General features: G+C 38.8%; 1 protein-coding gene across 2 annotated transcripts in view; it reads right to left on the bottom strand.

Annotated features, from left to right (window-relative positions):
* Positions 1–25,410, bottom strand: part of PLCG2 (phospholipase C gamma 2) — a 72,174-nt gene that overhangs the window by 22,721 nt on the left and 24,043 nt on the right. For both annotated transcript variants that reach the window (XM_057401930.1, XM_057401929.1), the window contains exons 9-30: positions 25,174–25,275; positions 24,920–25,038; positions 23,465–23,550; positions 22,436–22,556; positions 20,800–20,968; positions 18,037–18,141; positions 17,744–17,833; positions 16,586–16,764; positions 15,570–15,770; positions 14,243–14,362; positions 12,769–12,949; positions 11,388–11,456; positions 10,288–10,397; positions 9,379–9,475; positions 8,453–8,519; positions 8,094–8,251; positions 5,388–5,490; positions 4,234–4,443; positions 3,486–3,631; positions 2,377–2,491; positions 1,043–1,210; positions 350–438 (exon numbers count right to left, since the gene is read on the bottom strand). In XM_057401930.1, the coding sequence (XP_057257913.1) occupies positions 350–438; positions 1,043–1,210; positions 2,377–2,491; positions 3,486–3,631; positions 4,234–4,443; positions 5,388–5,490; positions 8,094–8,251; positions 8,453–8,519; positions 9,379–9,475; positions 10,288–10,397; positions 11,388–11,456; positions 12,769–12,949; positions 14,243–14,362; positions 15,570–15,770; positions 16,586–16,764; positions 17,744–17,833; positions 18,037–18,141; positions 20,800–20,968; positions 22,436–22,556; positions 23,465–23,550; positions 24,920–25,038; positions 25,174–25,275 (2,805 nt within the window). The remainder of the gene's footprint in view (positions 1–349; positions 439–1,042; positions 1,211–2,376; positions 2,492–3,485; positions 3,632–4,233; positions 4,444–5,387; positions 5,491–8,093; positions 8,252–8,452; positions 8,520–9,378; positions 9,476–10,287; positions 10,398–11,387; positions 11,457–12,768; positions 12,950–14,242; positions 14,363–15,569; positions 15,771–16,585; positions 16,765–17,743; positions 17,834–18,036; positions 18,142–20,799; positions 20,969–22,435; positions 22,557–23,464; positions 23,551–24,919; positions 25,039–25,173; positions 25,276–25,410) is intronic.

The raw sequence follows: 25,410 nt of genomic DNA on the forward strand, positions 1-25,410 counted from the left end.
GACCTGTAAAAAAAAAGATTATTCTACGAAGTCAAAGCTGAATTTAGCTAGCTTTGCATGGCATCAGCCAGCTAACATAGGAAGACAATGACCATGCTATTACAGTAAAAACTAGTGGAGGTAATGAGGCTTTGTTAGTGCATTATTTCTTGTGTAACAACTATATCATCTGTCCATCCAGGGGGAGAGTAAATCACTTTGCGTTACTGATCCTTCCCAGTACCTGCAGAAGAAATGCCCAACAACAACACATCAAACACAGAGTGAAAATTAAATCCTAATTTCCTGCTTTCCACAAAGACCTGATAACATATTCCCTAACTGCATAAAAAAAAGTGGCAGTTCTCACCAGAATTTGTTGCATCTCACAGTGAACTAGAAGTGAGGCCAGCTCTATATCTTCACTATAGCCGTTCTTGAGAGGAACTGATCTAAAACCTGCAGTGGAGGAAACACATGCAAAGGGCAATTAGAGTCAAGGCAAAGGGTTACCTGCAGTCACAAGAATGGTGCATACAGTGCTAAGGGCTAGCCGATTCTTCATCACCCAAATGCTCTGCTGCTGAGAGTGGGCTTTGCTATGACAACTACAGGGAAACAAAGGCAAGAGTGGCAAAATTGCTCTTGAAAACTGAAGCCAGAAGCAGAGGAAAGCAGAAAGCTTACTGTACGTATGTCCACATCTAAGAAAATTAACAAAACAAATGCACTGACACCAGAACAGAAAAAAAATCTTCCCAGATTTTACTCAGAGCACATAACCCTGTTGCTGAAATAGAGTATGGGGTAGACAGTGCAAATTGTTCTACATAATGCTTTCCTATCTTTAAAAAGAAGAAATTTTGGTAGGGTGAGAGGATCATTTTAAATATTTATACACTACATACCCAGTATCCTAAAAAACATTGGATTCAAGGAACTCAGATCAAAAGATCATTTATCCTTTGACATGTTGTAGCTGCTACTGAGAGCAAAGTCACAATACATCAGTGTTGAGCAGCATCTTTCTAACTTAGCCCCTTTTTATACCTACTGATCTTACCTGACTTGATTCCTTTGATGGGAAAAGTGGCATGTGCTAAGAAATTGGGATCACTGAACATATCCTCCTCATACACAACAAAGCGCAGGAACGCTAGATTTGGATCATAAATTTCAAATTTCACTTGCTCTGGACAGGGAGCCCAAACTGGATTAAGGCCATTGTCATCTGTAACGAAAGGAAACAGTTGCAGTATGAAGCAATAATTTCACTTCATTCGCATATGAGTATGTATTCTATGACATTTTCTGGGGATACAAAGACCCAAAAATCCTGTTTACCATCTGTCTCCTCTTGTAACCTTGCTTCAGAAGGTTCGTATTTGTTTATTTGGGCGGGAAGATAGGAGGAAACTTGGCAGGGATGGAAATACATGAAGAAAAGCTAATATTATTAAAGCTATTATTTGTAATTAAACATATACTTGGACACATCTGTAAAAACATGAAAAAAGCACTGAGAAGACTAATGTATCATGGCCCAAGTCTTCGAGTCATTTATAGAACACTGAGTAATTTGGTATGTGAAACACAGCCCGGTTTGCTCTCTAAAGTCTTGGTCATTTCCCAAAAAAGTTAAAATCATAATCCTCTTCTCTAAAGTATGGAACAGCCACAGTGCATGTTCTTCTCCTGATTCCACGTTTATTTTCCAGTAGGATGAGTGGCTAGGATAATTAGAACCTTGTCTACTAGAAAAACACTGCTGTATCTAGAAATATTAAACGATGAACTATTAAGTGCCTGAGATATTGCCCCAGTTCAGTGCACTTAAATGAAGTGCATGTACACACAAACACACATCCCTTATGCAGAATTCACCAATTCAGCTTTGACCAAACTTCAGTTGGGTTGCACATTATGCTATTTCACAGCCCTATATACCCAAGCTGTCTCCAAGGGGATGCCAGTCTTACACCTCGAGTTTAACTAAACACAGTCCGGCTCTCACAGTAGTTAACTCCCCATTTGGGCCAGGCTTTCGAGAACTGACTACCACTACTGGAGGCACTTTCAAGACAGCAGTTTTTAAAAGTATGCAAATACACAAACTTGTACACAGGCAAAACCTTAACAGAATTGTGACTTTGGGGGGGGTGTTACAAACTGCAATAGTATTTTTTTCTGAATTTGATATACACTGAAGTTTCTCAAATTATCTGGCCCTGAGGCAAGCAAGAGAATAAGCAGGGTGACAGTTAACTTAGTCCTCCCAACACAGGTTACAGGCCAGTTACAGTCAACATAAATTCATGGTTATCCTCTACTCACTTTATTTAAGCACACCTGAGGTATAGCCATATCCCTACAACACAGAAAACTGCAGATACTCACTCACAACTGTTGTCTTGAATTTGTTGTTATCATATTCAGCCCCACAAATCTCTACCTCTACAAAGGGACAAGCAATGCTTCTGCCAGGTTTAGGGAGATGACGAGCACCTAAAACCTTCAAAAGCAACTCTGAGTTACAACCACCTCCAAAGGAAACTTGTCAGCATTATTTCTGTACAGAAGGTAGCCTACAGAACTAGAGGGGGGTGGATCTAGAAGAACATGCAAAAACCCACCCTCCCTGTCTTGAATAGGTCTGTATGTATTAAACTCACTATCTGTGCCACCATTAATAATATTGTCCATTCGGGTAACCCAGTGATTTTCACTGCAAGATACTGTAGCTGACATTCACTACATACAGTATGTGGTTCCAGGCCAGGCCTGTAATATAAGTTCTGTTATCTTTCTTCTGTCTTTATGACATACCTATTTTAAGACATTCCTGCTTTACATTCACAGCCCGTTTACCTCTTCTCTAGACTGTAATAAAATGTAGTCAATGTGTTTCTTCTCAGAAAACATATTTTTAAAGGGTATCTCCTACTGTATAGCAACTGAGAACAGCAGTTAAATTCCTCTTTGGTACAAGAAGACAACAAGGCATAATTTTCTAATTATAAACCCATCTCCATGAAAAATGAGAATGACATTTTGATTAAGTCACAGAGAACCAAATATGATGAAGGGGATGGTCAGCTTACTATTTCTTCTGCTTAATTTCTGTATTTCATTATAAATATCTATCTTCCTCACTAGAAATCTCTGAACTAGTTAGTCTGCTGCTGACCAACCTCCATTAGGACCCTGCTATTGAGAAGTCATTAGATTGGAAATGCAAGTTAGTTCATTTGGAATTTTTATTAGCAATTATATAAAATTATCCCAGGATTGTTTTCAGTGCTATAGCATGTGCTTCATTAGCATGATAAAGATATAGCTTTCTTTTCAGAAACCAGTGGAATTAAGTTTTTATTCTCAAACACACTGACATTTAAAAACAGTATTTTGACAATCTGTCAGATCTTGCTTTGAAACATAATAGCTTTAGTTTTAGTTTTATAGATACTTATGACTTGTGAAAAACATAATTTACAAAAGAGATTTACCCTCACTGTCATAATCATCTGCAGTTTCCTTTTCGAGTCATTTGGCATTGGGTCATATTCTTCATTTCGCATGCTTTCTGGCTGCAGAACATAGCCAGTGCGTCCATTAAGTGAAAATAGGGCATGGTTCAATTGCATGTATTTATCTAAGGAGAGAGTTAAACAGTCATAACAGAAGAAGATCCGTATTCGAATAAAGCTAAGGAAGTACCAGACTAATGGCTCCTCTCTGCAATTCTTTCACCACTTTATCAGAAAGACCTGGAAAGGTAAGTTGGAAGACTTGGTTCCCTTCAGTAACTGAACCTTAACAGGCAATTTCTTACCAATTTTAATCCCAATAAACCCATCTCTATTCACAATTAGTTTCCTATCAATGTGTCACAAGCTAGCTGGCCCTTACCAGAAAGTGGAGTACAGCCTTCCCTGTGGCTGAACAACTGTTCACTCACCTGAAACATACAGTAGAAATATTTTTGCCTACTTACCGTAAGAATCAAGATGAAATAAACCTTTTAGAGTTTGCAGCTAGTTAAACTCAGAAACAGCGCTTTTGGAGGCTGATTTTGGGGGATCAGCTCTATCAAGCAATCCACACATTCAAAACCAAACTTGCACATCACTTCTTGCAGGGGAGCACAAATAAAGAGGACAACCACAGTGAGGAGGATGACAGAGGGGCCAGAAAGCTGCTTGTTTATAGCAAAATAGAAGGTGGATTTTAGATTCTTTTTAACAAGAACATTACCTGGAGTTTGGAAGTTAAGAGCCACCATCTGGGAGCCACAAAGCCAAAGGCGAAATGGGTCATAGTTGGATGAGTCGACCCTCTGTCCTTTAGGATAGACACGTGTCAGTCCCTTCAGGTTGTATTTCAACAACTCAGCTGGCTTTTGCTTAACAATGCTCTCCGCCTTGGTTTCCACAAAAGAACGGATTTCTTTGAAATCAGGGTTTTCTACATAGGATAGGGAGGAAAAAGGTTACTACAGGAAGAGAGAAGTCGACATTTACACTGCATTTCTACTAATATTTTGCTTCACTTTGCTTTGTTTTGTCCTTTAATGCAATAATTGGCACAGTTTTCATGCAGGCAAACTGGGTGAGCATCAAGTCTGGAAGTGAAAATTACCTGCTTGCCACACACTTTGCAGAAGGGCAAATAAGAGTCTATAGTCACATTCTCATCTTCTCATTGCTAATAATATACTTCTGATCACTATAGCATATTTAAATGAGACGTCTTTTCCAGGGTTTAAATGGGGAGAAGAAAGGGTGATCCAGGGTTAGCCAATGCCTCAAACAATGACTATAATTACAATGTCTTAACCACATTGACAGCTTTGCAAAGAAACTTAAAGGCCACATTTGCTGGATCCTCAGGCAGCAATGACAAAAAAAATGGGATAAGTAGTACATATTTCAGTGTCGGATTCCACACAGCACTTACAGAGACCCCAGTTCTCATTTCTACAATGAAACTATATATACCATTCCAATATCTTGCACAAATAGCAAACAGGTTCTTACAGTAAAATTACATGATGCACAGCACACCCATTTTGAGGGTTTTACAAACAGATCACAAGTGTGATCGTCAGCCAGAGCTTCTCATCTCAAAGAAGTCAGTTGACACGTAACTAGTGAACTTCCCCACGAAAGACCTAGGAGAGGGTGTATCTAGTACTAGTTAGAATTTTGTGACAGTTTCTTTGTGACAGTTGAATAGCATCAAGTCCCTAGTGCACAATTTCGAAGTCCCACTGAAAACTGCATGGGCGAGGCAGAAGTTTGTTTTCCAGCAGAGAAATGGTAGATTTTATCCTCAGTTCTAAAATATCAACTAACATCTGTAAAGACAGTAGAAAGGGTAAAATTCAGATGTAATGTCAAAGGAAATACCTAAGTTGTCCTTGGTTTTGCTTGTTGGCTTGCAGTAGATTACCAGATCAGATAAGTCAATAGCAATCAACTGATTCTTTTCCCAGTATTTCCTCCTGTTCTCCTGTAAAATGTGATGAAGTTTTAGATTACAGATACACTGAGCATTATGGTAGAGTAACACCAGGGTACACTCTAATGCAATTACAAAGTTGATGCATTCTTTGTTGCTCAGATTCCTACCTGATACCTTAGCCACCTGCACAAATGCAATGTACTTAAAGACCCAATTCAGAGAACAGGCTAACCAAGTGGGTTTGGGGTGTAGTTGGAGGTATGTTTTGAAAGGGGTTGTGTTCCTGGGGCTTTTTTCCTTAAGCAAGTATTTCAGTGCTTCCCTGATTAGTCCTACTCAGTAACCTGGCAACAATTACTTATTTTTTTCTTTTAATGGACTCTACTCAATTTTAGTTATATTCTCCACTCTGTAACTCACACAAATGCAAATGTATGCAGAAAAATTGAATGGATAATGAAGCATCTGTTTATTTACAGTCCTGAGCAGGACTTAGGTCTTGTTAGTAACTCCCTAATAGCTAAATCCAAACCCCGTAAGCATTATTCCTTTAGCTTTCTATTTGCGCACCAAACCAATAATGTTACGTGTGGAAAATCACATGTAATCTTGTTATCACCAGTAATAAACCCACTATCTACTTCCATGTTTGGAAGCACCTCCTCTGTGGAAGCTGAGCAATGGTCTGTGCAACCACAGACTGGGAACTCCTAAAATCACTGAGACTTGTCTTGAGTGAAGACATTGGAGCTGGAGGCTTTTTAGACATAAGAAACAATTGCACAATATTAGAAGAGTCTCATACAGAACAGTGATTAGCGTTGGTCCAAGAGGTTATGAAGCAGCAGCAATTAGGAAGTCTCCCAAAATAATTTCCTCAACAAGACAAACTGAAGAGGAATGAAAACCAGACCTAGGAAGCCACGGGCTTCCAGAATGTTTCACCGAACCAGAGATTATACACTGAAATCTAAGACAAACAAAGAAGAATATGGTATTTAGATTTGGAAATAACCTTGGGAAAAAGCTGTCCAAACCTCATTGTACTTAGTCATCCACCACAGTTTCCCAGACGTTGCTTACAAGTGATCTGAGTTCCAAATAGCAAATGATACTTCTAGATGCTATGAGCTCATCTTTAGACATAACCCTCTAGTGATAACCAAGCAGGAGAGATAGCAATGAACAATCATTACTAAGAGCATAGCAAGTGTCAGTATTAAGCAGAGATGACAAGATATGTGAAGCTTAGTTTTACTTTTTGTGTATAATGGACACTGCCCAAAAATGAAGTCAGTTAAAACCTGTATTGCAGCATAGTGCCATCTCACCATGCTTTCTCCTTCCATGAAATTCAGCCTGTTTACTGTACTATCAAAAAGGGCCTTTCCCTGACAGCTTCTTCCCTGCTCCATGCAGCAGTCTATCATGTGAACTTTCTAGAAGCCAGGCTGTAAGAAAAGCCCCGACTGACAGAAACAAGCTTTAAAGCATCTTTGAATACATAGTGTTTAACACTCCTCTAACTGTACAGTGGGAGAAAAAGCTGCCAAGCCCCTGAAGAGCTTGTACATTAAAAAAATTCCATTTAGAGACACTTCTAGGTCACATTTCTCTCCTTATTTCTAAATGGAAGCCTGGCAGAAGAACTGCCTCCCTCCTCCCCTAACGATAGGCCAACACCTCCTGTTGGTTCTTCCGTTGCTGAATTTGCAGTTCTTTGTTTGAGACACCAACCTGCCTGCTATAAATAGGATTATGATGACCCTCAGAGCATTACCACTCCAGATGACAGATAAACAGCCCAAGCCAGCATGATACTCAAAACATATCTTCTAGCACTCATACCACCCACTTAGTAAAACACGAATAAAAGCAACAAAGGAAAGAGTATACTTAAGCATAGTCATTGTAAGGGCTTTCTGGTCATGTCAAAGACTTCTTAAATACTAGAAAAGATTGATGGCGAGATAAATTAATACATCAGAACACGAAAAGCAAGTCCTGAAGAATGTCTTTAAGTGGCACACATGTCCCGTTAGAGGGACACAGAAGCTAAACTTAGTCAGAATCCTTTAATTTTTAGGCAAGGATTTGGAAATATTACTACTGAAGATCTGGTAAATGCAGAATGCGCCTATTAGTTACAAATAAATAATTACCCAAACAATTCCCTACCAGTGCCACTGCATTCACCGGGAAGCAGAGTTAGTACTCACAATTAAGAAGAGTTTACGTAAAGGCAGCTCGGATTTCACATATACTCACTAGTGGATTCACAACTCTGAACAGAAACAGCCTGATAGCTGAGCTTCTTTCTGCTTAACTCTAGGACTGAACCAGTGCCACCAGACGTAAAACTGTAATGGTATCTACTTCGTGCTACTACATGCACTTCACTGAGGTGCAGAGTGCAACCCAGACAGTATACCTCTGAAAAAAACCTGTTAACAAATTTACACAAAATGCTAATTTACATTCCCAAAAGAGTTTGGGGAACAAGATTTACAGCATCAATAAAAGAGACAGAGCAACACAAAACAGAGCAAAGCACCATGTGTTAGCAAGGTTTGGCAGCTAAAGACAAATCCAATTGTAAATTTATAGCAGAACATTATAAAAAACAATAAGGGACAGATTTTTAGCAATACCTCTTCTGTAGTTTTCCAAGTGATTTCACGGATACTTTGGTACCACTCAAAGAGTTCTTCTACTTTATCGGTTGCAAACTCAACACATGGATCTTCTGGATTCTTAGGTTCCAGAATGAACACAAAAGGCTTTTTGTGTTTCCCTTGTGGCATTTTCACTGTTGAGCAACACAGGAGCAAGAGATTTATACTGAAATCCAACAGTTGTTCTTCTAAGCTGTCACTGTTGATTTATGGCAACAGTCAGTATCATAAAGTTTTATCATATTAATTTATTTTTAATCTTTCCTGCAAAACATAAGAGTCTGCTCAACACAGAAAGCTCAGAAGTCCATAGGTAAGCATCAGAAAATACATACCAACATTGTAAGTATTGAGTACCAGTATGCCGCGACATAGAGAGCCTAATGGATTGTCCTCGATAATCTGAAAAATACGAGGTAAATCTGACCCTAAATCTTCTCTTAAATGAATATAAACAGGACATTAACAGAAATAAACACGCACCATTAAACCTAATTTCAGTTTCTCTGAAAGCATGCCCACAATAATGTTTAAAAGCCTGTTTCCATCTCAAGAATTTCCTACTTTGACAAACACACGAAAATCACTATAGTGAGTGCAGCTTCTGTCCTGACAACTGGTCATTTTTCTTGTCTGCTTAAGCCTGCAATGATTGTGGATGGAAATCTAATATGTGCTTTCCTGCAGAGACTCCTGGAAAGTCACTGGGAGTGCTTCAGAACAGCACAATTCAACATTTTATTTTTAAAACTCAAAAATGTCAAAAACTGATTACTGTGGAGTTTTCTTTTGTTGAAGAGAACTTTGTCCAACACTAGATTTTTAGCTACTTTTCACAAACAGTATAGGGTTAGTTATGCATAAAAATACTGGAGTGTGAAATGGCTATTAAGATGTGGTTTTACACATAGTTTTCTTATTTCAAATATTAAAGCAGTAATTATACAGGCAAACTAGTTAAAAGTTTCAGGTACGTTATTGTTTAGCCAAAGTATCTGAAAATTCTGAACTGGTATGATTTACATTAGCAGGAAACCATTATAACCTCCTAACACCGCACCAAACCAGCTATCTCCTTAAGTAGTTTTTTACAAGGGGTGTTCTGACAATAACATTCAGAGAATGGTGAAGAGCACATTCATTCCTTCATTTCATGTTCTCTCAAACACAGCATGCAGAGTCATAATTCTCTAAAGCAGACTTGCACATCCAGCAGGCAGCATCTTCTAGGGTAAGAGAGCAGACAAACTTTAACCCTCACCTGGTTTTCAAGCTCAGCAGAGTTTTCAGATGACAGGTCTTCAACATAATTAGATGGAAAATAATGTTGGACTTTTTCTCCATAATCCCCCTTCCACCTGAATTTAAAAAGGAAAGTGTGTATATATATATATATATACAGACACGAACAAAACCCCCCATAGTTCAAAAGCTTCAATAGGCCATTAATGAAGCAATAATCCTCAAGAAATTGGTCATTAATAACCCCATACTGGTGACAGTCTAGCTGGCTATCACCAAAATATAAGTGATGAAGTAGCTAAAAGCTCTAACAAAGTGATCATTAACTGTAGTAACAGACTATTTCAGAGGGATTACAGTTATTGTAAACTGCAATTAATTACTTAAGAGGCTTTTTCCCCCTCCAGTACTAAAAATACTATTATGTGGTTGATTACCCTGCAGAAACTACAGGGAAACATTAGATTCCCAAGCTTTCCAAGCAATTTACAAGCCTTCTAAGAAAGAAAACCTCTTATGAAAGGAGACTGTACAGAGAACTAAAAAAGGTGGGTTTGATTCCCGAGAAGTACTTAACAGATCAAGGGAAGAAACAGAGCAATGATGTCAATGGTAACAGATGCATGACTTCCCAGAATACACAAGTGTTCAGGAAGGATTAATGTAGTAAAGGAGAAATACTGGATACACTGGGCTACGGAGGTTCTGCAGGCTGAGGTTATTGCTGCAGGATAGAAAAATGGAAAGGACATGAAAGAAGACTTGAGGATGACTGTTTGGTTTTTTTTGGCATTAAGATGTGTAAGGCCACAGTCAGAAAGGAGCAATCAGACAATAAAAATCTTTTAAAAACTACTCCTGGAAGGTCAATTTTTAAGTCCATCTAAGAAGTCACAGGAGTTCTCCTATGAGGAGTCTTTGTCCTTACCAGCCTCCTGTTTCCTTTGTGACATTATGAATTAAAGCTCCTCGAGAGAAGCTCAATTCATCACTTCTTTTGGCTGTGTAGTCATACAAGGCTTTCACAGTTCTCTGAGGCTTTAAGAGAAACAGAGCAAAGGGGGTTATGCAGGGGGATGGGTTATAAAATAATCAATAATGCAATCTTATTTAAAACAAACAAACAAAAAATTAAAAAAGGGGATTGGATCCTTTTTTTTTTAATTTTTTTTTTTTTTCAGTAATGAAGCTTAGAAAACACACTACTAAAATACTAAAGTTCCAGAGTGACATCTATTGGTGGTAGCAAGTGATGGTACTTAAATGCTATTCTTCCAAGTTACCAGCTTGGAAAAAAGGAAAAAAGAATCTTTCTTTTATGAGTGCTGTAACATAATTACTGCAAGACACACACAGACTCAAAAAAAAAGGGGGGAAAAAGGAAAAAGGAGAACCACATAATGAAATATCAGTCCTCTATCTTCATTACATGTATTCATACACAGCTGGAGGCTGGAGGCTTAGGTGCCTACAAAGCCTCCACTTCCAAACCACACCAGCTATCCTGCTGGTCACATTTCCTTTAGGAAGACATGCAGTTTTAGCAGGACAAGCAATTTCTTTATCTTGGATTTACTACTACCCAAATTCTTCAGCGGCAATGCAAATTCACTGGCCAAAAAGACGAAAAAGAATTACAGCCAACAAAATTTACAAGCAGGCAAATTTTTATGGGAATTTACAAGTTGGCAGGGCATAATAAAACCCAGAGATAAGTAGACATTCGCTGTGCCACTTGTTTTTAAAACATATATATCCTAAAGGAGGACAAACCTTAATAATTCATTAATAAACCAAAGCCACCATTTTTATACAGAAAGTATATAAATAAGAACATGTGGGTACAACTTTTAAAGAAATGCTAGAAAAGCGTCACACCCTTTAAATTTCTGCTGTCCTGTCCCCCATAAATCAAGCAGCCTAACGCTTTCAATAATTCTTTTCTTTACTGCTAACAGGAAATCAACAAGCAAGTCTCATAAATCTCAGAAGCCTACAGTAAGTGTGAATATCTCTCTTTAAGCATACCACTGTAGGGGTGATTTCACTGGGTTCCACATACATCTTGACATCGTAAAGGGAGTTAACATCTTTTTCCTAAAAACAGGAAGAAAGGGAAAAAAAATGAAGTTACAAGAATCAAAAATCATAGAAGTACTGAATGAGCATTCATTACTGAAACCACCTTTTGACAATACCTAGGCAAACAGAAGAGGAGGGAAGCAAGACACCTGTTACGCTCATTTTTATACTTGCATATAGCTGAATGTGAGTTTGTTATTTAATCTGTCTATGCCTCAGTTTAATGAACAGTAAAGCATGATGAAACAGCAATACCTCAACAAACATGTCTCTTAATCAGTCAAATAGCTGTGAGATTGTGAGTACCCTTCTATGTGCAACCAGGGAAGACAATACCTATGCTTATGATTTTTGTGTTACAGTACTTCAGTCCCAGTGCTGGTTTCACTATTAGATAAAAATTCTAAAACAATACACACAGTCATATATTTAATCTTGTTCTCTCCTTGAGTTCCCATTTGGACCTGATCCTAGGATGCAGAACCTTAGCTATAGGCAACATAATAAAAAATCCTGAGGTCTAAAATATTTTCAATCCTTCTTTGTCTTCCCAGAAAAAATAAAAGCCCAGATTTTAATTTCTTCAAACATGACAGAGGTGTTTTCCCTGCAGCTTTTCTAACGTGTCCCTGCAGACATATATTTGAACATAGAAGATGTCATCTCAGGCTTTTCAAAAGCCAGTTACCTCAGCAAACCTCTCTCATCAGGAAACACGTCCATCCAGAAAGTAGGCATCTATTCTAAGCTAATTATCCAGGCTCCTAGTTCAGTCTATGGACAGAGGCAAGTATGTCTCAGGGAGATTTCTTCACATGTATCTCAAAAAGTGAGCTTTCTAAGTACCTCTCACTTTTTACCACAGAAGGCAGTTGGATGCCATCTGTGAGATAGCTCTACTGTGGTGAAGCAAATGCCACCACTCATCCAGAGCCAGAGGCACAGCAGAATACTTCCTTTTCTTCTGAAATGCTTAGCAATTGGCCTCTGCGTGATCATTTTAAGATCTCTGCCCACTGCAGCAACAGAGGCAGGGCCAAATGCAGGCAAGGCTATTATCAAAAACTCATTTTAGCAGAGCAACAATTCCCCAATTCACAGAGCACCGTTTGCTAATCGAACCAGGAGGAAGGCAAGAGTTGACCTGTAACCAAAGATGAAGCTCTTTCCTTCACATATCTCAAACCTTCTTGAGAGAAGTCAGTATAACCACCTCAGTTTCAGAGATAAGAAAACTATGTGCATCTGCCACAGCTAGACTCAAACCCAGCACCACTGGATCTGAGACTCAGTACATTACAGCAACTGTACCGTGACCATCACTCACCACGCTGTAGCGCTCCAGCAGCTCCTCAGTTACCGGGTAACGCAATTTCATCTTCCTGTACAGCGGATGCTTCTCATAGTACGTTACCAGCTCCACTAAACTCTCAAAATAGGCCGAGGTTCCAAGCACAAAGTGACGACCTTCTTGCTGAATTCGGAAGTGCTTCACCTTCCCTTCCGCTCTGTGAAAGAAGTGCAGGTGCTGTAAGAGGTACTGGTACTTGCAGTGAAAGCACCAGTGCTGTAAAGTGGAACAAATGCCTTTGTGCATCTGAATCACATGAAATAATTTCTCCCTCTTCCAAAGTCTCTTTTATTCGAGTTTCAATTGCCTGATTAAATGCACAAAAAGACATTCTCACTTTTCTGTGATATACATGGCCTTGAAACATATCCATGTTTTGCTTAGATTTTCCCCCCTACACAATGGTAATCTGTCACCTTCACATGAACATAAATGATCAGAGTCCTGATGACGATGATGCTCCACTGCCCCTAAGTGACAGGCACACTCCCTTCAAAGCGATTTGCTGTCTCTTCCCTATAATCTCTCTCATAACTGCAGGAATCAATTTTGAAAGGAAAAAATTCTTGTGCTTGAACACAAGATTTGTACTTGTGATGATAACAGTAACACAGTAGAAACACTGGCAACCATCCCACCCACAGAAGACCCCTGTATCCTTTTCAAGCTGCTGAAGTTTTGGTGCTTCTTGTTTTCCCCACTGTGAAATGGTTTTATTGAGATGCTGCAGCTCCAGTCACTTCAACATCCACCTTGGTAACAGCAGAAAGCTTCAAACCAAAGTACAGAGGGGACTGGGGAATTCTGGACACCTTCAATACATAATAAGGCATGCAAATAAGAGGAAAAAGTATTATTTTTTCAAAACCAATTTTATATGTTGCAGAAACAGACATTTTCAGAGAACCGCAATTTGATTTGAAGGCACAATCAAGAACACCACATTGCTATACATTTTATTACCATTATTCCAAGAACCACAATTTCAAAAGTATATTCCCTGGTAATAAAAGTGACAATTTCATTCCAACATTTCATTTCCGTCAGTTACATGATGGGTTAGGATTTCCAGGGGATAAGGACCTAGAATCACTGCTGAACCAGCACCAAAGAAAACTTCAGAATAGCACCCTGAACTAAGGAGCGTCAAGGAAGAAAAAAAGATCCATGCACAGTTCTGTATTAGAAGAAAGGGACAGTCGATGCCCAAATATTTTTTATAAAAGCATAAAGGTTTATTCCAGTCACAAAGCAACTCTTGTATACATCCCCATACTATATAAACCAACCATGCTAATTACTGCACGTTTGAAAGCAAGAATTCTATTACTCTAAAAAAAAAAAAAAAAAACAAAACAAAATAAAAAACCCACCCACGTTATTTTTTAATTAAGAAAATCAGAACACTATTGTGCTATGACGTAATGCAGTCATATCTGCCTTTTCTTACCTGAAAGTCATGGCAAACGAATCAGGTTCATCTCTCTTTCTAATTAAAAAGGCTCCATCTCGAGGAATTCGCATCAGCATGTCTTCTGCCTCTCCCCGACTCAAGTTGCTATAGTACCAACTACAACAGTTAAAATGGACAAAGGATGACAAAGCTTGCCTAATGCCATTCGGTAAGAATATCAGGAAGTGTTATTAACAATAGCTTCAAATATTACAAGAAAAATTATGCATTAGATTTTCTCCATCTTGCCACCTGTGACAGCAGCTTATTACAAGACATTGTAACGCAGCAGCTTATTTTGGATGAAAGAATCAAGAACATATCAGAACACCTTGTCTGTCTGAAATCATAAGTCTGCATTTCTTCCTTTCAGTAGGCCATTCAGTTTTCAGTAGTTTATTCAATTTTGACATGGTAGATTTAAGGAAAACCCCAAACACAGATAAAGAAGAAAACACCAGGTATTTGTATTTTTCTGTTTTTTTTCACTGTAGGGATACACCTATCTTGGATTTAATGAGTCTTTAGTGAAGTTATGGCCACTTATACTGGCAGTACATCTCAACCTTATACAGAAAGGCAGAAAAGGCCAAACTTGAAAATACTCTCCTCTCTCAATGGCTTCCAAAGTTATATATAGGTGGTCAGTGACTCCCAAATCTCAGGGCAGGGGAGCAAAAAAATAAGTTTAAAGTCACAGATCAGTATTTAACATGCAAAGGAGATTTACTTTTTCTCATTGCAAAGAAAACAGAACAAAGGGCAGTGATTACACTGTCAGCAACCAAGAGCAAGCTCTGCTCAGGATCTACAGCAGGCAAAGGCCTGTTGGAAATAAACTCTAAGCTGTACTACTTCCTACCAGCATGGGCCGAATTCAGCCTAACCAACTGCGACAGGGGTGAGGTGGAGGGCGGGAATAGGAAAACGAAACTGGGCTCACTGCCCCAGTAGTAGAGTTTCCACATGGCACAGATCATGACTACTTAGTTGTCAGGCAACAGCCAACTTCTAAATGTCCAAGCCAACCAATTGGGTGCTGTAGAACACAGAGCTGAGAAAGGAGGAATTGGCGTTACAGCTCTCACTGATTTTCCTAGTTGCTGCTAGTCAATTGCTTTCCCAGTGACTGCTCACTGTTGTACCAGGTTCTCACAGTCAGTGATCTTAGCATCTTTCAGGGAAGCCTGCTCCTATGACATCTGACAAGCAACAGTGTGCTCCTGAATCTGGGGAATTTTCTATGCAAAAATCAAAGACCATCTAAAACAATGCAAAGGACCCTGACATAACAGCCCTGGTTCTTGCCTTCTGTTATACGTACTCTTTAGTCTCGTGAGGGCTGGGATTAGGGACTGCATCAGTCAGGCGAAGCTCAAATTCAGCACATCGTAAGTGGGCTTCCTTGTAGTGTTGAATGAGATCATAGATGCTATCAAAAGTGAGGTTGTCCGTCAGGTAGTATTTCACAGTGTCCCCATCAGTCGAAGATCGGATCCGGCAGTGCTGGACTCTACCTGACCTCCTAAAGCAATGAAGAGAGGCATAAGGAAAAGAGGTTTTATAACAGGTTTTCTTCTTTTGAAGCATTTCCTCACCTGTTCTTGGCCAACTACTTTGTGAGCTTGTGAAGAGGAAGAAATCTGTGTCATCTCATAAAAAACCCGAAGAATAGCAACAAAAATCCTGACAAGTAATATTACAGAATTGAAAACAGTAACTTCCAACCCACAATGGCTTTAAATTTGGCATACACTTATTCCCTGCAAAATTTGCTCCAACAGCTCTCTTGGTCAGAAATAAATTTGATACACTATTCTTCATAATATCCAAACCAGAAGAAAAAACAAACCCAGACTACCATAAAGCCACAGACACACACCCCAAAATTCTTTATTATTTTCCCTCTAGAGAATCTTTTCATTAAAAAGATCAATCTCTGATAATAAAGGTACACTCATGAGACTACCTTTACAGCACAGAAACCAGTAATTTATCCCTAACTTAAAGACTGAATTTTAGCCCTGAAGAAATAACAAATCCTATATCCTGACTGAGCACCAGAAAAGCTGGAGATTGAGAGAGGGAAATCAAACTTAGTCCTCTCTTGTCAACTGTAACACTTCAAATAAATCCTACTTTGCCAAAATGCACGATATTAAGACTGAAGTTTCATTTAGAAAGTAGTCTTTCACAATATCATCAATAACGTAGTAATTTTAACAACTCTTCATTCATATTTCCTCTAAGCTATAAATGTACTTGAAAAATACACACATTTTTGTACAATGCCATAAACCAAACAAAACCCACATAAACCTTTTATGACAATCACCATACCAGAATGACAAGGTGCAATCATTAGGGAAAGCTTCACTTTCCCTAACTAGGAATGTCCCATCCTTGCCACCCATTTCAGCACAATATTCCTGAAGCAGTTTCTCAGCAGTTGTTCTCCCCTCTTTCATTTTCCCATGGAACCATTTCTCTTTTAAGTGCAGTTCAGTACGTTTCACCTCCTAGACCAGAGAATAAGAGTTTTTACAATACATTTCTAATTTTATGATCTTGAAACAAAGTACTTATTACTGATATAACAATCTACTATTTCTAGAATTCAGCTTCCTAGCCCTGGACTTTCCCCTTCCACAAACAAGCCAATCACCTTCATAGTCACCCCTGACTCTACTCCCCAGACAAGCCATTTCTTTGGAGCAGTGATCAATTTTAGAGTTATTCAAATATTGAAAAAATGCAGCAATGCAAATAACAATATATATTTTCAAGGAAAAAAGAAACCTACTGCTTATTTACAGTTTCTAATCAGCTTTTCCCAGGATTCATCTGTGTCCTTCCGTAAGTATTTTACTGATATTAACAACTAGGTGAATAGGTAAAATGCTGTGCATCTGCAGAGAACTATGAAGCATGCACATGTATGTTAGCAACATAACAACATGCATGGAAACCTAAAAGGTCAGAACAATAAACGACCCTGAACATCACTGCTATTGCAAACCTTACTGAGTTTCATATTTCTCATGCACAACAGCCAAGTAATACATGCTTACCTATGACAAACACTTTCCAAACGTGAAACGAACATGTATTGTGCAAGAGGCGTGCTGTAATGCTAACACAACAAACCTTAGTTCATCATTCTGTCTAGTTTGAGAACCGCAATAATGTCTAGCCAAAGGCATATAAAGCCTTTGATTGCCAGCACACGCATCAGCAGCACTGGCATTTAAATACAGTTGTATTTGTACTCCTCTTTGCAAATTAGCAAAGGGAAAATGTTCTTTTATTAAAAATAGGGTTAACTGGAGTACAGTGGCAAAAAACCTTTTTAAAAGGGTTTTCTCTCCACATACACTTGTTATCTGACACACATCCTCTGCAATTTCAACACTGGCATAAAAAATATCCATCTCTAGACACTCAAATAATCTGAGTAAATAAAAAGAACATGCTTAAATAACAAAACATAGTCATCACCTTTGTTAAATCTTCATCAGCATTCTGTTCGATATCATCACTGAATGAAAGCTTTTCATCAGCAATAGCACAGTAGTGCCGAGTCCATTTCTAAAAAGGAGAGATATTAAAACCATTAACAAGACAGAAGAAAACTCAACAACCACCATTTCAAAACTAGGTGTAACAATAAACAGAATACCTCTTCCCCTCATTCACATCTATTCAACTGACAAATTTTGAGAAAATTAATATAAATTTCCAGGATTACACAACCTAGTAACAAACTGCAGCAAATGTCACGTAAGTGATACCTGTTCTATTGTGTCCCACATGTAAAGTTCTCCTTGCTGGTTTTTTTCTTCTTTCTTGTCTTCCAAGTTCACGTCAATATCTCCCTTTGGCCCCAGTTTTTTGTGCTTAAAAACAAACAAACCAAAAAAAAAAACCAAAACAAAACAAAACACCATATTCATTCACATAGAATCATATAAAATTGGTCAAAATATTTCAGTATACACAGACAACAATATTACAGGAAGTGTTTCTCTCCACCTCACAGCCACCTTCTGTGATTATCATAACTACAGCTGTTCCACAAGGCTTTATGCAACAGCACTGGAATTAAAGGTTAAAAATTTAGTGGAGGTATCAGTCAAACAATGAAGAAACAACTAGTTTGAAATGAGCTCACCATTCTTCAGAGGACAGAAAATGTGAAGTAACAAATACCAAGAAATAAGGCTAAAACAAGAATCCCTCTGCAGAGAACAGGACTTAAGGAACAAAACCGAAAACAAAGTGATAAGGAATTCAGATTGAATGGGGAATTCACTGTTCTACACAAAAACTGAGCAGAAGGGAAATACTTTATGAAAAGAGGGTCTAAATTCTGCTTTCTTGAGAGAGCTCATAAAAAACAGCAGCTCAAGGGGCTGAGAATAACTTCAAACACTTAACTGCAGTTAATGATAGGATTAATCGCCTCGTATCTAGTAGTTCTCAACTACATTCAGTTCTGCATAACCTAATTTAGGTAGATTTCAACTTGACAGGCTTATCTGAAAAAAAAACCACAGGCCGCTGAAGCAGGAGTTGCCTCTGGCTGTTTACTGACAACATTTTCCAAACTAAAGCCAAACAATACAATCGGCTTACTGGCAGGTGCTGAAGCACGTAAGGGCTCTTCAACACTATTTTAGACAGGACAGAATGATATGGATGTTCTCTTGTGAAGACTCATATTAGTTTGTAATTCCCTTTAAATCAGATCTGTCATGTTATTATTCATGTGCCTATCCAACTCCCCTCTATGCTCTGCAAGGTAACAACAGACAGATTGGAGGGGAAAAAACCAAAACCTTACGCACAGAACTTTTGTACCTTATAGTGGGGTGCTATTATTTCCAGTCATACTTTAAGAGGCAGATTTAAGAGCTACTTTAAGAGCTGTATGCTTATATCTACCCTTATTTCATCTGTTCAGAAGTTTGATAACCAGGATGCAGTACTGTTATAAAAGCTGGGGAACAGAAGCAGAGACAAAAGTAATTATTATTTTACTAAAGAAATCATGAGCAGCCCACACATTCCACCTGACTTTTGCTTTGTGAAAAGTTCTACTAAAGCTTTCAAACTGAGAGACCTTTATTTGGTTATCTGCCTTATGTTGCAACACAACAGCACTGAGTAAAACATCTGTATTGCCTAGACAGTCTAACAGTGACTGCCCTCTAACAGGAGCACCCGTGTGTTTCACAAGTGGTTCATAAATTGCGTATTTAAATATAATCATAGAATGGTCTGGGTTGGAAGGGAGCTTAAAGCTCACGCAGTTCCAACCCCTGCCGTGGACCGGGACACCTTCCCTTCCCCAGGTTGCTCCAAGCCCCATCCAACCTGGCCTTGAACACTGCCAGGGATGGGGCAGCCACAGCTTCTCTGGGCAACCTGTGCCAGTGCCTCACCACCCTCACAGGGAAGAGCTTCTTCTTAATGTCTAATCTAAATCTCCCCTGTGCCAGTGTAAAGTGATTCCCCCTTGTCCTATCATTACAGGCCCTTGTAAAAAGTCCCTCCCCAGCTTCCTTGTAGGCCCCTTTCGGTATGGGAAGATGTTCTAAGGTCTCCCTGAAGCTTTCCCTTCTCCAGGCTGAGCAACCCAACTCTCTTCAGCCTGCTTTCACAGGAGAGATGCTCCAGTCCTTTGAGCATCATCATGGACCAACAGGTTGATGTCCTTCTTATGCTGGGGACCCCAGAGCTGAATGCTGTAATCCAGGTGGGGTCTTGTGAGAACAGAGTAGAAGGGGAGAATTCCCTCCCTGGACCTGCTGGTCACACTCCTTTTGATGCAGCCCAGGACGCGTTTGGCTTTCTGGGCTGCATGTACACACTGCTAGGTTATATTGAGCTTCTTGTGAATCAGCACCCCCAATTCCTTCTCCTCAGGGCTGCTCTCAATCCAGCCTGTACTTCTGCTTGGGACTGCCCCAACCCAGGTGCAGGACCTTGCAATTGGTCTTGTTGAACTTTATCAGATTCACAAATCACACTGAGCTAGTAAACATCCATTAACTTTTGTAGCTTGCAAGTAATTCTGACAACTTAATTGTGCAACCTGCAAGTACTATGGGTTTTATTTTAATGAGAGGCACTATTTAGGGGGAAAAAAAAAGTTAATAATACTAATTAACTTTCTATTAAAGAACATAGTTCACTCGTCTTTAAGCAGACCACACTGTGTAAGATCATGACAAGCACCTGCAGCAGTGAATCCTTCCTGAAATTTTAGCAACAACATTTCAGGAACTGGAAGACCTTTAGGAAAGAGCTGACATTCAATCTGGCACTTGAACTAGCAACACTTATTCAAAGAAAACCAATAGCAAGCACTTTAATATGCAGTTTTACAGAATTCTGTGCAATACTGCAGAATGTTCCTAGTACACACCTAAAGCATGGGGTTTGTTGTCTGTCAACAGAAACGAACAGCTAAGCTGTGAAGCCAGAAGTAGTATTTCTGGCTCCTGCTCTTGTTTTCTTGTTTTACCTACAAGCACACAAAGTGAGCCTACCTTGATGATGATTTTTTCTTTCAGCTGGGTTGGTGATGGTAGCTGATCTGCACTGGCTTCAACAGGCTTCATTAAAAGCTGATCCCCAAATACCTCCTTGAACACTTTGGCCATGTGTCGCTGCTGCTCCACGCTACAGTGCTCTTCAATTGACAGAATGAGTGGGTATCTTTGATAGAGAAAACAAAGGTCAATGAAGACAATTTCTTTTTGCTACCACTGGTAAGGCAAGCAAAAACACAGCCTCCCTCACCCCGTCAAAGAAAATATTTAGAACAAGCAAGAAGACAAAAGGAACAGACACACAACAGTTAGTAACAGATGTGCAATCAAAGAATTATTAAGGTCAGATGGGACCTCTGGAGGCCATCCAGTCAAAACCCTTTCTTTGGGAAGGACCAGTTACTAGGTTGGATCAGGTTGCTCAGAGTTTTGTTCAGCCAAGATTTGAGTATCTGCAAGAACAACGATTCTTTCCAAGCATTTCAGACACAGTTTCAGGGCTAAAAGCACCATTATGTGACAATTCATTTCATCTCTGCTTAAAATAGTGTCTGTTTTCCTTCACATGCATTCTGAGAAAAGTCTGGCTCCATCTTCCCTACAATCATCCACTAGGTAGTGGAAGGCAGCAGCCAGACTCCCTCATTAACCTCTTCTTGAACCTAAACAAGCTTACTTCTGTGAACTTCCCTTGGCTACCATGTGCTCTGGCCCCAGTACTGAAATCTGAGGCAGAGAAAGCATCAAATACTTCAGCTTTCTCCAGTCACTAAGTCTCCTGTCCAACTCAGTAGCAGGCTCACATTTTTCTTCAGCTTCCTTTTGTTGCAATTGTAACTGCAGAAGTCTTTCTTGCTGTCCTTCATAGCCCTCAGCAATTTCATCTCTGGATGAGCTTTGGCTTTTCTAATGTTGTCTCTGTATCCAGGAAATATTTCAATATTCCTTCTGGGTAGCATATCCCTTAATGCAAGTAGGGAAAGCATCACACAGCATTCATAATACTGATGGGTCTGAATCCATAACGCATCATATATTACGGCTGTCATTAACACAATATGCCTGTGCAGACACTGTCCCATGTGACAAAATAACACTTCTCTATGTATAGCTGGTAAAGTGGAAAAATAGGACACCACAGCCTTATCTCTTTCCCAATTTTTAGGCAGTGTTTTTTTTCATGCTAAAGATATCTCAGTGCAAGTTATAGACAGGCAAAGCAGAGACGCAGATTTAAACCCAGGTTATCAGTTCAGGAGGCATGCTTTGAATTCTACATTGTCTCAGCTAAGACCTCCCTGAGAACATAAACATCACCTGACAGACTTTACTTTGTCACTTGTAGTGCTTTATCATTAAAAAGACATAACCTTCAGCATGTTTCACACATCAGTTTAACAAAAGACCCAAGCAAGGAGATAGCTTTAGGGCCCTCACTGTCTTCCTGATGAGAAAATTGTTACGTAATAGGAATTTTCCTCAAAACAGAATCTATTAAAGACCCACATTTGGCAATAATGAAAACTACTGGAATGTCATTATTCTGCTATTACTTTTTTGCTTTAGAATAGAAAAAGTTCAGAAAGTTCTAAGTGTATGAAAACAGGCTTAAGGAAAATGAATCAAAGCTTACTCAGATGCAACAAAGGCATGATCTTTGATTGCCTGTACTACATCATCAAATTTGATCTTTGTTGTCCGTGTCCATCCATGGTAAATGATGGGTTTTCCATCAGGACCATCCCAGCAATCCACTAGGAAAGACAAGCGATTGAAAAAGGAAGAGATTAAGCAGTTACCTAAATAATTCTACTACATAGAAACACCCAAATCTTTGGTGTTGCACATTCTGAGTCAGAGATTTTCATGTTCTAATAAAATATTCGAATAGATTAATTTCTATTTCTCACAGAGGAAATTAAGCTCAGTTAAGTAAGAGCAATATAAATCAAATACAATATAAAATTTTCCCAAAGCATTACCATATTGGAATCTGGGAATAAGGAATTCAGGTAGCTATATTGTCAGCATACTAGCTCACAATAATTATCCAGGGATAAATACACTCAAAAAGTGGCAAGTAGAAAGTTTATGTCTTTTGTCATTTTTAAACCTGAAACTAATTTGAGATACATTTGCATTAGCCAAATTGAACAGGCAGTAGCAAGTAGGTTGTGAAATAACACAAAATTAAAACTTTTCAATAAGGTACAGGGATGAAGATGCATATACAGTTGGTGGAAAACAAATACACAAGACATCAACTGATTTACAAGCAAGCTGAACACGATGGCAAATGGCACCAAATTACAATCTCTGTGCATTAGGCTTGTCTGTATTACAATGAAGACAAACTTATCTAAGCTACACAAGTGATTCCAGTTCAAGTCCAAGAGCCAAGACTGTTTCAGTGTACAGTGAAATAAGATTTATAAATACACTCTTAAAATTCCAAGGGAACAAGAACCACAGCACATGATTGGGGCAACAGTGAGGCATATGAAAAACAATTTAGGGAATCAGTGCTTTTTATATGACTAACTTCAGCTTCAGAAAACAAACTAGTTCTTGATTTCAATTCTTTTTTCTTTCTTGGTAAACAGGGGAAACTCTGCTTGTATGGGCAGCAAGTTACAAACCACTCCACAAAGTCTCTACTCACACTCAATACATCGACAGCCCATTCTAAGGCACCTGACATAAGCTTCTGTGGAGGATTCACTTCGAAGCTGGTCTCCTGTCAGATACCTAAGGAGTAAAAGGAAATTGTAGAAGACAGGCAGTCAATTCCAACCATTTCCCACTCACTCACTCACAACATTTTTTCTCTTGTCATAGACAGTGCATGCTGATTTTTTCTTTATTATTATCACTTTCTTTTTTACTTGTGATGGAAGAATTGAACTCTGCTGAACTTGATGCTAGCATATTTTTGAATGCACCAACTTATAGGCAGCTAAAGGCTCAATCTAAGCATCAACCAGTGCTGACACATTTCTGGAGAGGAAATCATGAGCTCTGAAACTTACCTAAACCTCATCATGCTGAGGCATAATCATGTTGGAGGGATGTGGAGGGTATTTAGAGTGATACCCACCCTATACTTCAAAATATACCTATAAGCTATATCCATATACACTTTATTTCATTCCCTGCAATATTTTATTTGTTCATCTCTCTTCCCTTTCTTTACACCTTCTTTCTTTTTATTACAGTGTTACATGAGCAGATCTCCTTCATCTGAAGATAGTCCAAATTCATAACCACATAGGTTTGTACTTGGGCTAAAGAGCTTGCATACTATAGACTGCCAAGGAAAAGGGACAGATACATACCTTTAAACACAAACTACAGAAACCAGCATCTAAGTTACTAAGCACAAAATTCTAAAACCAGTGACAATATAAAAAGGCCTTTGAAGTTCTGACTGTAAAATAAGCTAGAAATAACAAAGAGCATGGATAGCAAATTGTACTCTTCCTCTGCCTCAGGCACCTCTGCTCTAATCCTTATGCTGGCAAATAACCAAGTCCCTGATCAGTAGATGTGTTAATTTAAGGTCTCCATATTCCTTTCCTTTTCAGGACCTAATCTTTTCCACTTTGTGACACTGTAAACTATCAAAGTATCTATACACATGCACACATGACTGCCTCTTTTCCCAAGGCAAGAAATCCACTGCCCTTCAGATCACTCTAAAAGTATCAGATTTTCTCACAGGACAAGTGGAGTCCTTATGGCATTGTTATGTTCAGGTAAAATTAGAGCCGACACTAGCTCAACGAGGCTGTTGGTGCTTGGAAAAATGGAAACTCCTTCAGTAACTTTGTGAAAGCAGAGAGGCTGGAACAGTTTCAATTCAAGACTTCTTTTTATTTTTGTAACAGGATACAGGGTTTGGGTTTTCTAGCAGCTGAGCTCAGTTGTATCTCAAAACCTCTAAGATCTTAAGGAAATGGGAAAACCAAGTCCCACAGACTGTATTTGCCACATTTACATCACACTTTTGGAAGGTTTCACACACCCACATAGTGTATATCTGGCATAATTTACTTTCTCCTAACACACACTAGGTTTGTTTGAACAGGGATAGAGAATGGGACTTTTGGTAACTTACGTGTTATGAGAGGAAGAAATCCAGTAGTGAGACAAAGGATTATTCATGTCTTGCACATCTATTGAATCATATTTCTCATCCCAAATACTGTTTTCTTTTGCAAAAAGGTAAGTAAGGAACTACAATACAAAGAGAGATACTGAATTTAAATGTTTTTGCCTCAAAAGACTAGAAGAAATCCAGTGTAGCAAAAGAAACCTATTAACAAGAAAGAAAAGTCCAAGAGGAGCTACTAGGAAGTATCACTATCTTACCTCATCAACAAAGAGAAAGGGTTCAGCAGTTTCTCTCATAGTGTCATCAATAAACTTCGTCATTCGTTCTCGGACTTTACTGAGATCGTGTGCCCAAGATTCCTTCAGACAATAATAATATAGTAAAACCTTTAGAAGTGGTGTTATTCTATATAAAACTGTATGAGGAACAGGGAGACCTACAAATGTGACTTACTTCTCCTTTATCTAGCTAATTTACTGCCAATATACTCGTGA

The sequence above is a fragment of the Pezoporus wallicus genome, unplaced genomic scaffold (genome assembly GCF_028554395.1).
Source record: "Pezoporus wallicus isolate ANWC-B61680 ecotype Strahan unplaced genomic scaffold, APGP_CSIRO_Pwel_v1 contig_7835, whole genome shotgun sequence".
NCBI lineage: Eukaryota > Metazoa > Chordata > Aves > Psittaciformes > Psittacidae > Pezoporus > Pezoporus wallicus.